Below are 13,616 nucleotides of genomic sequence, written 5' to 3'. Positions count from 1 at the left end.
CACCAGCTAGGATGGTCTGGGGCTGGTAGGTTGAAGTAAGTAAGTAGGATGAAATGCTTGTTCAGGCAAATGTGAGTTACTGTATCTTGTGTAAGCTGCTGTACGGCATACATAAGCTCTTTTTTTTTTTAAAGCTTTTGACCCGCAGGCATCTGTTCTCATCCCCTGTGCATTTCAGCGAGAAGCAACTGTGTTGCAGGATGGCATTAGTGCCTTACCTCTGATTCTACCCTCTCTGATTCTATCACTGTTTCGCACTTGACATTTAAGAGTAGCAAGGTGTTTGAGGTCATAAGATGATGATCCTGTATTGTTTTCCTTCCTCCCTGTGGCCATTGGACTTTATAATAAATCCCCCCCACACCCCTCACTGTCACTTTATAGTATGTAGCACTACTACTGTCATGTACTGTTCCCCGATTGTATGTACTTCGTACCCCTTATTGTGTGTACTAATTATGTTTTACTTAGTATCTGCATGCACTCTTTCGTGCACGTTTCTATATTGCAGTAGTTGGTGATCCCTCATACATCTAGGCCTGAAATCCAATAACAAGAACAGCAGCAGTTGCATCATTTCCAGAATTCTGATACATTTAAGACTACATTTTCATTTTCTAGATATTGCAGTAAGAAAGCCTAATCTGTCCAGGACACAGGCTCTTCTACTGCTTCGTGTTGTAAATGAAGTCTTTCTGGAGAGGGGAAAGTGGTCGTTTTTTGGAAATTCAGTGTGGAATATAGTGGTTTTGTGATGTTTTATGCCTACATATTGAGGAGTGTTAATATCGGGGGAAAAAAGATAGTTCTGGGTGATCTCCCAACTGTAGCTGATTGTGAGGTTACGTTAGCCGTTTCTCCAGGAAGCACATGGAGCGATGGAGCAGAGAAGCAGATAGAGCCATGGTTAAATCATTATTGTGCAGAGGACTGAAGCCTCATAGAAACAGGCAACTTCTTTGAAGAAACTAGGACACATTTTTCCAGCAGCTTCACATTTGTTAGTGGGCCTCCAAAATATTCTCACATGTTTCTCTTATATCTACACTCCAGAAAGACTCAATAACTCATGTTTGCACAGGCTATTGTCGAACTGCAGTATTTTGTCTATGTGGTGACATTATCAAATGTATTTTGATTTGTGTTATCCACCCACTATGTACGTCTATTTTGAAGTATATTGACTGTGACAAAATCATGTAATCTTACTGATACTGATAAAGATAAAGTTCAGGAGAGAGAGATGGGGGATTGTGATTTAACAAGACAAATGGCACCATAAATAGGGACATAGAGAAGATAAAAATTGAGTGAGACATAAATCTCATGACAAAACCTGTATTTATAGTCTTGCCAGATTTTGCAATAATATAGGCGTGCTTCAAATACATACTTATCATTTGGATGTGTCGATGTGTAGCTATACGAACAACATAGATGTATTTCACTGCATGATGCACTCACTGTGACTATTATCATTGAAACCGCATTCTACTCCTCTTCTTCTTCCACTTCCCTTGTCTAACACATCACAACAGGAGTTAAAGCACATCTAAGGAACACATTGTCTGCCCTCCCAGCCTCCTGCGGCATACATAAAGTCATTTAGCATGGTTCATGATCAACCAGCACAGGGAAAAGCCTGTGGGTTTCACACTGAGCAGTCTCCAGATGTATTTTCCCAGTTTTCTTGTGGCTTTTCCTCAAAACATGTTTTCTGTGCCTCAATAGTTTTACCCCTCATAACACTTTGTAGAAATTCCCAATGACAGCAAAAGTCTTCTATGACATTGGATTTTGTACCCGACTTTGGACAGATGAGAGATCCCCAGAGAGAGATTTTTGTGACCAAACACAAAGGAACATTTTGTTCCTGTAGAGAACATATGTGACCATGTTTAAGCTGCAGTCACATGCAATGCAGTATATCAGAACATCCTGTGTTGATTTTCAATGGAACAGGTAATGTCAACACCCTAACCCTAGCTAGCCAGTCTGGATAGTAGAAATATCCATACTAGTTTCAACTAGTTTCTTAAAATGATTATAATCTCATTGAAGATTGTATAATATTCAGCTTTGACATGATAGATCGTGATCATCATCTAAACTGTTACACAGTAAATTATATAGTACAGCTAGGAAAGTTATCGTTTTATCAAGTTTAACAGTTTTTAAGTACAGAGTTGTGTGTGCGTGCGTGCGTGCATATGTGTGTGTATGTGTATTTTTGCATGTATTAACCACTCCCTCACAGCTGGCTGTCTCTTGTGCCAAACAGCTGGTGTTTGTCTGGAGGTCAACACACAGCGTCTCCACAGAGACCTCAACTGCCTCTTTCCCAGGCCAAACTTCAACAACTCTCAGAACTCACACCAAACACTGTGCTGGAATGTTGTCACTTTCTTTTTTCTTTTTTCTCTCTCTCAGCCTCTCATTTCCTCTTTCTCACTTTCTGCCTGTCTCGATGTTCCCCTTCTTACCCCACTGTTTCTTTCATATCCAGTCCATTATCAAAATTACGATATAGATAATCAAAATCTGCGTTCAGAATCACTTCAGCTGAAGACAAATCAGCTCTTGGAAGACATGCTCCATTTTGCTGCACCTTCATCCAGCCTCTAAGAGGCATTATTTAACTCAGACTCACGGATGAATTGCCAAGTGGTGGTGAGTGAAGCTTATTGCAGTAGTGAGTGAGGAGGTATTGTTTTGACAGTGCATTGTAATAGTGCATATGCTCTTCCATTCGTCCGTGAATCAGCTTGAAGAGGGAAGATTATATTTAGGCCATTGGGTTGTTACAATACCCACTGCTGTGTGTTCAATATGAGCCAAAAGCAGTTTTACTGACAAATTCAAAGTATTCTTCTGTAATGTATGAATAGCAGATTCTGAATAGCAATATATTTTATTTCAAGTTAATATGCCAAAAACAGCAATGTTGTATACTCATTATAGTTGTGCAGTATTATTTTAAAGCCCATGTTTAGCTGTTACGTGTCAAAAACCTAGACAACCGTAACAAGAGCGTCTGTTCTTCGACTACACTGTAGAAACCGTTTTTCACTGGCAGGAGCCAAACTTGTGTCCAATGATGGCCTAAAATCTCTCCCTTCTCTCAGCAGAGAAATGGCAACCACAAGGTAAAATTCCCGATGGCTTTTCCAGCACTTCAAACATGTCTGGATTGCTTCAGGCAGTCACATTTACTTAACCATTTTTGTTTGTCATGATGATAATGTTTACGTTTATGTAGACTGGAACTCATTTGACCTAAATAGAGCAGGCACACTGGACCACTTAAACATAACCCAACACATCGCGAATATACAGAGGATCAGACTGGTTCTCTGTTAGTTGAAGCTTGAATGCTGTATGAATGTTACTGTTAAAGTGGGGAGAGTGACCTGAGGCCCGTGGTGTGCATTATCTCACCGCTTTACTCTTCTTGAGAGCCATTTCACCCTTCATGTTTTGGACTAGAACAGCAGTTCTCTCTGGGCTCTTTTGATCCTCTCAGCTGTTGTACTGCCTCTCTCAATCGATAAAACGTTATTCAGGAGAGTTGGTGTTTCACTTGAATTTTAATGAATGTGAATCTGTTTTCACTCAATTAAACCAATGTTTTGTAAAACATGAGAGAACAAAACAGCTGAATAGTTGATTTTACAAACAAACGTTTAATTGACCAGCTAATGAAAGCTGTACTTTCATAACTGACATTTGGCCGAAATGTCATTGCAAATGCAATTATATAGAAGTGATTCATGACAGGAGATGGGTCTGCCTCAGACATTGTATAGGGGTTTGTATTCACACCTATTGCACACCTTCTAATAAAAGAAGCAATATGTTTTTAGTTTTTTTTTCATATATGTAGATTTTGGTGATTACAAAATGGTCTGAGCGGGGACTCTTTAATAGTAATGTTTTTGAATGTACATTGGCTTTCTTTTACCTTCATGAACAACTAATAGTTCTGCTTTGCCACATCCTTGCTTCTTGCGCTGCATTACAGTTCCTATTTTATATCTATTCAACTCTTTTCGGTGTCACTGCCTCAGCTGTCTTATCTTTCAAACCTTCTGCCCCAAAGCAGCAGAAAATCCCATATCCCATCTCCTCATAGCTTTGGCTTTCAGCATCAGTTATTCACTGTTACCTAGCAGCTTCAGTGGGCTCCCTCTCCCTCATACCATCCCTCAGGTGATCTCTGCTTTTGAACGTGCTCTGGTTAGGGAATGAGACTTGTTTTCCTCAGCATCCAGACTTTTCTCGGGGGAAAGCTTCACGTTTCAGTTTGATCATCCTGTCACTAGTTTTGATCAATGTACGTTTTTATTTGTCAGAAATCATCAAACAACAAGTTAACAGCAAATAACTACTTGTTGGCATTATTTTGGTTATTCACTCAAAACAGAGCAATTCCAGTGATCACCTAGTTAATGTGTTAAAAGTACTTTACAACACTACAAACAATCCTGTCAGATTTACCAACCTCAATTTATGAGAATCACTGTAACCTGAAACAAACACAGCAAAGAAATTTTATTCATATTGGTTATAATTATATTGTTAAGCTTCTTATCGCAGCAGTGACTTTTTTCTCATTTCCTGTTATTGAGCACACTACTGAATGACATAAAATGTTCTTGTGAATTGTGTCAGATACATATCCAGCAAATCATCAAATAAGCAAATTCATAAACCTTGTGCTTGCAGAGGTGCTCCTCAGTAAGATATGTTGAGATGTTACTTGATGTCACTATCTACTCACAGGCTCACCTGAATTTGTCGAGATCCCCTTCCGGGTTCTAACTTCTTCTCTTGCACCACCACTCACACCATTTTCAGACACATTTATCAATTCCCTCAGTCTCCATTTAGCCATTCAAGCGTCCAGCCACTTGACGAGATCAAATTAGCCAGGTGAAAATTGGGAGACAGCTCTCTTGCTTCAGTCTGGCTATAGGGAGCACTGCTGCTAAATGTAGTGTCATAGTCTGTGTGCACTCATAGTCTGTTCCCAAATGTTTAATCTCCTTCAGAGAGAGTACTTCTTGAGAATATCAGCTCACTGAGCTTTAACTGCTGAAGGACGAGTCAAGAGAGGCCTCAGATGTATGGAAGAATGAATAAGATGAAAGAATGATAGGCTGACTGTGAAATTAAGTTGTGCTGTTATACAAGACTATAACCTGTCCTCTTTAAGTTTGTGATCAAAATATTAGAACCACTTGGATGGATGTCTGATAAAGTGGCCATTATAAAACATTTTATAATGGAGGAAATTCAATTATATACAAGATGGTGACAGTCTTTTTGTGTTAGTCGTTGCGTTTGTCAGACAGGAAATTCCCAGTAAGCCCTGGTCTTACTGCCAAAATCACAACTGGTCTATTTACGAAAGTGACCTTTCCAAAGTATATCTTCCTCATTTTGTTTTTTCTAAGCCAAATTAAGAACGAAGAATTAAAAACATTTTATGACTCACAGGGTAGCTGTCAGTAAATAAAGTGCTGTCCCACCACTCGCTGCTTACAAATTTGAGTCTCACTTGGCAATCCAATGGGGCTGGTGTTTTGGCGATAGCAGGGACCAGCAGGTGTTTTATGATGTGTTGCTTGGCACAAAACCAGACTATTTGCTACTATCAAATCAGGAACAGATGGGCACATGCATATCTTTGGCCAGTGCTGTAGCTCATCTGAATGGCTAACTCTGCACTAGCTGCACTATAGAGCGTAGTTGCAGCGGCCAAGAGATCAGTTCTGGAACTTCTTGTCATTTCGTCTTTCATCTTGACCTTTATATTGTTTATTTGATGAAGCGCTCTCAGATTGTTTTAATTGAGAAACATCATCAGTCACACCACTTTGGTTTGAATGTCTCAAGGGCAATCCAGGTTTAAATCATGCATTTAGACATAGCTCTGTGTGGGTGTACAGTATGTGTGTGTTGTGCACACCCAGCAAGAGTACAGCTTCAGTTGTCCTCACACAGCGGTGGGATGTATTTATGTGTTAGTCATCTTTAACAGATGACAGATGGTTGTGCACACTTCCACACATAACTGTCTGTCTATTACACATGCCTACATATACCAATGTTGAAAGGCCAGTGTGTGTTTGTGTTTGTATCTGATATCTCCACGTACTCTCTTAAGTTAAGAAGGACAGAAGACAGGGAGAGAGTCGAACAGAGAAGAATGTAAGGCTGAAACAGGGAGATGCAAAAGATATTTTACCAATGGAGCCAGAGACACAACAGAAAATGATCTTGGAAGTGAGCAAATGCAAGAGGAAGAGAATAAGATGTCACAAAAAGAGCCTTGCCATAAAAAGAGTTGTGTTAAAGTGTTATGACGAAACAAGGGTGCACTTTAACAACAGAAATCACAAGTCTAGCCTGGTTAGTGAGGCATAAGTGATAAACACTCTGCATAGCTCTTGTATGTAGCGCACTATGTCTGTGTTCAGTGCTTACACCCACACCCACACCTATGTGACCACAAAGAGCTCTACATGTATAGACATGTGTACAGAAGGTCAGAAGTTCAGTGGACCTTCAGAAGTTTTTCACACATTTATGACAAAATGTGATGATCTTCTGTGCACCCAAGCAAATTTTTTGTTGCAGGTTTGTTGTGATACTATCTATCCATTTATGTTTAAAAAAGCAGTAAGACGTCTGCACGGGTCCTTTAAATGTACTAAGATACGAGAAATTGAATGCACGGTACAGGCCCAAAACGAGGTATGTTGCTGAGAAACTATAATTTATATACATATATACAGTTAGTTATAGAATTAGCAAAGGTACAATTAGCATTTTGAATTATGGGAGAAATTATACAATTTTATTTTATAAGAAAAATATGTGTGTTTCCTTCCGTTTCCTGATGTCTTCAAGCACAAATGAATTGCTTTGTACCAAAATGAATTAAGGAGAGCAGCTATTCCTTTACCACAGTGTCGCCAGACTGTATACTGAAGGCATCTAGTTCCGTCAGCGACATCAATATATTGGCCCAATCAATTATACATGCATAACAAACACCATGTGTTTCTGCATGTGTGTTTGAGTGGAAACACATTTGCTGTTAAAAAAAAAAGAAAATCACCCCATATCAGTGATGTTATATAATACCAGTTACATAATAAAGGTAACACAAAAATTGCAGTCCATTATTTGGCTTGTGGCCATGAGTAGGAACACTACTGTGAACTACATATCCGGAGAAAGAATAATTGTCTTGTTGAACAGGAATGACAAAGAAGAAACTAACACTCCTTTGTAAGCAAAGAAGTGTTAGTTTCCCCCCTCACCCCCTGTTTTAACTTATTTGTGGAGTTATCATATTTTAATGACTGTCAGCTGTGTCATTTAAATATGGGTCTGGCTTACTAAGGGAATGATTGATGGCCAGTTGGGATTGTTGGAGTTCCCAAAGTATAGCTGCATCCCAGACTAGATGATGCATGGTCTTGTCACTGACAACATGGCACTGCTTTTTGCCCCCATCTTCATGAAAAACTGGAAGAAAGTTCTATAGTCTGATGGCAGGGAAACTGATACAAAATAAAATATTAAAATGCACATTGAGAGTTGCTGTTCATGATTATATTTTATTGAAGCCAATTAAGTAGAAATATTCAGTGGGCTTCCTAAAATCCAGTGTTACCACGTGAAGCAGTCTTGGACCGATAATGGAGTCCAGATAATTGGACAGAATCTCATCAACACAGGTATTTGCTTGGTGTGCTTAAAAAAACGAGTTATGTTTGTATATTACTACTCAGCAGAATTATGTAAGTTGCTTGGCTGTTTCTTGCGTGCGATTGCAGACAGTTGTGTTACAGATGTGATTTAAGAAATGGTCTAAAATCTCTCCCCCAAAATCTAAAGGAGGACAGACTCCTGTAATTCATAACGCGATTTTAGATTCTATTGTGGTGAGATTTCTGATTTTGTTCCATCCAAAGTATAACTTCTATCTCAGCAGCCATGGACACTGCACAAATATGTAGTGAAACAGTCATTCATCTTTATGGGCTTTGTTTGTGGTTGTTGATGAAGTTTTGTACATCTGCCTCTTTAACACACAGCTATTATGTGTGTCCCAACATTGCCAGGTTTGGAAAAAAATATTTATAATTGCAGTCTTTGTTTCCAATGAGGATGTGGCTTGTGGAGCAGAACAGGATAAATCTCCCCCACCCATTAACAAGTCAGGAGTTCCTGTTTTATTGTGTCTGGCCCTGGCCAAGTTCAGGGTGTTGTCATCGTGACATCCTTCTGTACAGGATCTGCCACTCATGACCCTGTGGGATGGATGGGAAGACTGAGGCACCCATCCCTGTCAATAGCGGCCCTGTGTCGAGTCATAGCCTAAGCTTTAACTGAGGTGTGGGTCACACAAAAAAGACAAAGATTAGTGAGTTAGTTACCTGGATATTAACAGCCCATCATTTGGTCTGAACTCAATCCATCCAAAAGACACCTTCTACTTATGCAAGATGCCTTTTTGTCAATTAACACAACACCAACTAAAGGCTGCATGAGATTTTTGGGACAATGTCCTGTGGACAGATCAGACCACAACTTGTCAAACTACATTTGTTCGGAAACACTGATAAATGGCAATTGTTCATCTTTCCTAGCCACTGTACTATTCATTCAAGTCATTGTGTCATTATTAGTTTAGCTTGACCTGTGATATGTAAAGTGCTCCTGATGAGAAGGGCTTGCATGTCACCACACGTGGTTGATTACATTATATGTTCTTGGGGAAATGAGAGGCATTGTAAAGCCCTATCAAAAATGATCCTTGAAAAGCAACATATAAAGGAAGTCTTGTCAGATTTCGACAGGTTATCTCCTGAAAAGTAGCCAACATTCAATAGTGTATAAAGGCTAAGCACTTTGTGATCCTTCATAGTCTGTATGGTTATGTCAAACAGAACTGTCAGTCTTCTCACCCCAGCTAAAGGAGGCTGTGTTGCTTTGACGAAGATCCCGTATTACCATATTCTCTCCTGGTTGAGTGCAAAGGTTACAGTAACGCTTCATGGAGGAAAAGCAAATGTTTAGTCGCATTCATTACATTACATTACGTTCATTTGGCAGACACCTTTATCCAAAGCGACCTACATTACATTACCACCCTTCGCAGAGGGGGGAGCAATTGAGGGCCCGGTGCCTTGCTCAGGGGCACCTCGGCAGCTCTACCCACTGAGCTACTGCCTCCCCCAAATGTCAGATACTACAGTTAACTGTTTCAAATTGACAACTAATGCTCTGTATCTGAAGTTTTCGGATGGTTCACAAGGCTGTGATAACATTTGACTTAGTATAGAAGAATTGTTTCTTCATTTATGTTTCTACCTTTGTCATGTATTTTTAATGCCTTACTTTATCTAGTTTAAATATGTAGTAGTAGTTTGACTTTTTTAAAATCTTTTTAATCATGGGACACTGAATTTTCACCTTAGCTTTTCACCTAGGATTTAGGACAGTGAGGTTTCTTTTTAATGACAGTTTCAGTTGCTGTATCTCACCTAAACCTTGACTGTAGCAGCCAATAATAGTAGACAGCTTTTCATAAATTCAGTATCATAATCCTCTTTACTTCTGTTCCTCTGCTCCCATAGTCTGCTGTGAGTTAGGAGGGAACAGATTATTGCCTTTAAGGAACGACTGGCTGTAAAGCAGAGACAGTTTGCCACCTACTGGAGACAGTGCAGCACTGATTTCTATGTTTACTTATTCCCCTTTTCTGCCTCTCACTTGTATTATTTGATGTTGTCCAACATGTTCTAAACCTCATCTTTTTGTCTCTTTTTTTCCTTCAGGTCCAGTGCTTGGGGCTTGATTTATCCCATTGTTGTTCCTGCAGCTAGCGGCTTCATGGAGGGGTTTCCTGTCCACTGAACCAGCAGGTTTCATCACTGGACTTGCAACCATGTCTGCCTGCAGCACCTTTACAGAACACGTATGGAAACCAGGCGAATGCAAGAACTGTTTCAAACCCAAGAGTCTGCATTGTCTGGCCCCCAGTGGTGGAGGAAAGAATCATACCGAGCTGAGGCCTCCACCACCTCAGCAGCAGAATTCAACCCCTGCTGGGGCCAGGGCCAATCCTAACAACACCGGGAACTCCCAGCGGGCTGGAAGCGTTTCTGTTCGCTCTGGACACTTCCGTCCACCAGTGGCCAAGAAGCCAACCATTGCGGTCAAGCCCACTATGATGCTTCCCTGCTCCTCAGCTGTCCTGGATTTGGATGGGAACCTACAGCGACCACCAAATGCAGGAGAACAGGGCAAGACGTCAGCATTTACAGTCTGGAATCACAATGGGCTGAACCATAAAAGGCTTTATGGACCCAGTAATAACAATGAGGGAGATGATGGCAGTGAGGAGATAGAGGGTTATGGACAGTTTAGCGCATGGACCCGAAGTGGAAATAACAACAACAGTGGACTGACGGACGTCTTAAAAGAGATAGCAGGACTGGGCCCTGGCCCTAGTCCCTCTCCTTTTACTGGCTCTAAGGACTTGTTTTGGGGACGAATCAGTTGCTCCTACCGACGGTCCTTAGAAAGAGGCCTTCCAGCCTCAAGCTGTCTGGCCATGGGGAGCATAAGCTGTGGTGAACCTGCCCAAAAACGGGTATCCCTCAGCGATAGCACAGAGGTTATCAGCACAGAGGGAGGGCGTTTTTGTTACCCAGATTTTTCTAGTGAAGATGAAGATGATGAGGAAGAGGACGAGGAAGAGAGTGAAAGGGATTATGATGATGATGAACATGAGAGCTGGGATGAAAGTGATGAAGAGCTACTGGCCATGGAGATCCGTATGCGAGGCCAACCACGGTTTGCAAATTTCCGCGCTGCCACATTGTCTCCAGTGCCATTTGCTGCTGGGAAAAAATGGAATACTGTGCCGCTTCGCAACCGCTCACTGCAACGGATATGTGCTGTTGACTATGATGATAGTTATGACGAGATCTTGAACGGATACCCCTCCATGGACTCCAATGGAGCTCTTCTTCCATATGGACCTTGTGACATTCAAAGAAGTGTTTTTTTGGCAAATTCTGAATCCACCACTTCTCCCGAATCATCATCATCACTACCAGAGGACTCTCGTACAACATCCAGCAGTGGGAGCAGTGCCCCTTGTGCTCATCGAAATGGCGTGCTTTCTCCTCCATCTTCAAAAACTCCCATCACCTGCACTTCTCCTTCAAAAAAGGATCCCATCCATAGAGCACTGAGTCCACCAAAGGTGACCGAAACACATAAGGCTGTCCTGGCCATAAAATTAGGAGATCAGGATGGAAGAGAAGGTGCACCAATGCCGCAGGCCCTTCCAGGTCAGCCAGTCACCATTAGTTTTAGTCCAACAGAGGAGCAAGCCAAACCATACCGTGTAGTGAACCTGGAGAAATCTCTTATCTGTAAGCCTTACACTGTAGTGGATGTGTCTGCATCCATGGCCCACAAAGAACAGATTCCAGACCCCAAACCCAAAAACCTGTCCATGCCTTCCAGCCCCGTCTCATTTTGTAGCACTCCTTTAGGTCTTCCCGTATCTCCATCCTCTCCCTTTTCTCCATCTTCTCCTGTCATGCCAACATCACTCACTTCTGTAGCTTTGCCAGCCCCCTCCCGGAAAAAAACAGGGAGCATACGCTACCAAGAAGTGTGGACATCAAGCACAAGCCCTCGTCAGAAGATTCCTAAAGTGGATCTAGGTGTTGGGAGTACAGCTGGCCCCGCTATCTCACCTCAGCACTACAATCATAAGTCAGCTCCCACTTCTCCCATTGCTGGGCTGTCATCTGCGCGAACTGTCCCTGTGAAATCCCACAACTTATCAGAAATCAAGTTTAACAGCTTCAATAATGCAGGTATGCCCCCTTTTCCCATTATTATTCGAGATGAGCCAGCATATGCCCGCAGCTCCAAGAATGCAGTCAAGGTACCTATCGTTATAAATCCTAGCGCTTATGACAACTTAGCTGTGTACAAGAGCTTTCTGGGCCTTAGTGGGGAGCTACAACAGCCCAAAGGGGCAAGTAGGGTGACGAGTCATACTTATGAAGAGATTGGGTCTTCAGAGAGTGTCCAGTCCACCATCTCTGGTAGAGGAACATCAGAGAGAGCCTCTCTTGAAGAAACAAAAGCTCTACCTGAAGCCTCAAAAAAAACAGATTTTCAGTATAGAACCACTACAGACTCTACCACTGTGACAAGCACTGTAATGAGCTCCACAGCTGGGGCACTCTCTCCCACTACACTAACAAATTCTCCCAATGTTGCCATTACCGCAATTCTATCTAAAAACAGCCCCACTGTACATGCAGTTATGCACACTTGCAAGATAAGTGCGGACATTACTTCCAGTAAAGAGGAAAATGCTGACTTGGCTTCACCCTTTGGGACAGTGGTGAGCCATCGGGAGGAGGCCAGCGCTGTGCTTTCTCAGATTGTGGCTTCTATTCAGCCTCCCCAGTCACCTCCAGAGGCGCCCTCAGCACAGACCAAAACCTGTAGTTCAGAGGAGCTATACGCCCTTCCACCAGATGCCACAAAAGAGACCCTCAGCCAATCCAAGTCTCTTTTTTCCTCTACTGATGGCTGTCTTTCCAAGCCAAAGAAGGACACACCATCAAAACTGTTGTCAAAATCCCAGAGTGCCTCAGCTGCTGTCCCACTCTCCACTCCACTCTGCAAGTTGGAGCCAAATGCTCCCTTTCCCCCTCCCAGATCTACATCTTCCCCTTACCATGCTTCTAACATCCTTCAGAGGCATTTTAGCAACTGGACCAAGAGTTCTGCCTCCAGTTCTCCTGTACGAGCCACTGAAGGTGAAATGAGTCCAGGTGGAGGAGAGGGGAGGCGTACTTCAACAGAAAGCTCAAAGCCTAAACGGTGGATCTCCTTTAAGAGCTTCTTCCGTCGACGGAAAGACGAAGATGAGCAAAGGGAGAAGGTGGAAGTAGAGAAAGAGAAGGGAAAACTGGTGGGTCTCGATGGAACAGTTATTCACATACTTCCACCGCCACCAGTCCAACATCAGCACTGGTTTGCTGAAGCCAAACCTGAGGATCCCACCCAGAAGCCAACTATCATCTTCACTTATAAACCAGACAGTGGTAGAGCCCCTTGTGATGGGGAGGGAGAACTACAAGTAGAGGAGTGCAGAGAAACGACACTGCTGACACCTGCAGAGAGCAAGGAGCCCACATCTTTCCAGGGTCCAGGGGAAACACCAACCACACACACTGCAGAAGTAGAGCTTAACAAGATGGGTATCAGGTAATATTTGATATATTTTGTTTTCACATGATACCACAATGCACAAACTTGCCCCACAGCTCAGTCTGTTAGTGAACACCTACCATACATATTAAAGGAAATTAATAGCAAAAAGTTTATCATGATTTCTTGACTCAAATTGAATATGCTTTCCATACATATGGTCTCTAAACATGCTCTGTGTAAGCAGTGGATTTCATGATAGTAAATAAAATCAGTTCACAGATGCTCTGTGTGTACCACCTCTCACCAATCTAATGATTGTTGTCCGCAGGCAATACTTAGAT

At 42.0% G+C, this 13,616-nt stretch overlaps 1 protein-coding gene across 3 annotated transcripts in view; it reads left to right on the top strand.

The window, feature by feature from the left end:
• peak1 (pseudopodium-enriched atypical kinase 1) overlaps positions 1 to 13,616 on the top strand; it is a 73,872-nt gene that overhangs the window by 45,715 nt on the left and 14,541 nt on the right. For all 3 annotated transcript variants that reach the window (XM_076142392.1, XM_076142393.1, XM_076142391.1), the window contains one exon: positions 9,858 to 13,329. In XM_076142392.1, coding sequence (XP_075998507.1) covers positions 9,968 to 13,329 — 3,362 coding nt within the window. In that variant the 5' untranslated portion in view covers positions 9,858 to 9,967. The remainder of the gene's footprint in view (positions 1 to 9,857; positions 13,330 to 13,616) is intronic.

This window comes from Genypterus blacodes, unplaced genomic scaffold (assembly GCF_046128005.1).
Source record: "Genypterus blacodes isolate CSIRO-AG114 ecotype Tasmania unplaced genomic scaffold, CSIRO-AGI_Gbla_v1 ptg000021l_1, whole genome shotgun sequence".
Classification (NCBI taxonomy): domain Eukaryota; kingdom Metazoa; phylum Chordata; class Actinopteri; order Ophidiiformes; family Ophidiidae; genus Genypterus; species Genypterus blacodes.
Note: the sequence above shows the minus strand (reverse complement) of the source record. Positions and strands in the feature narration are given on the sequence as shown.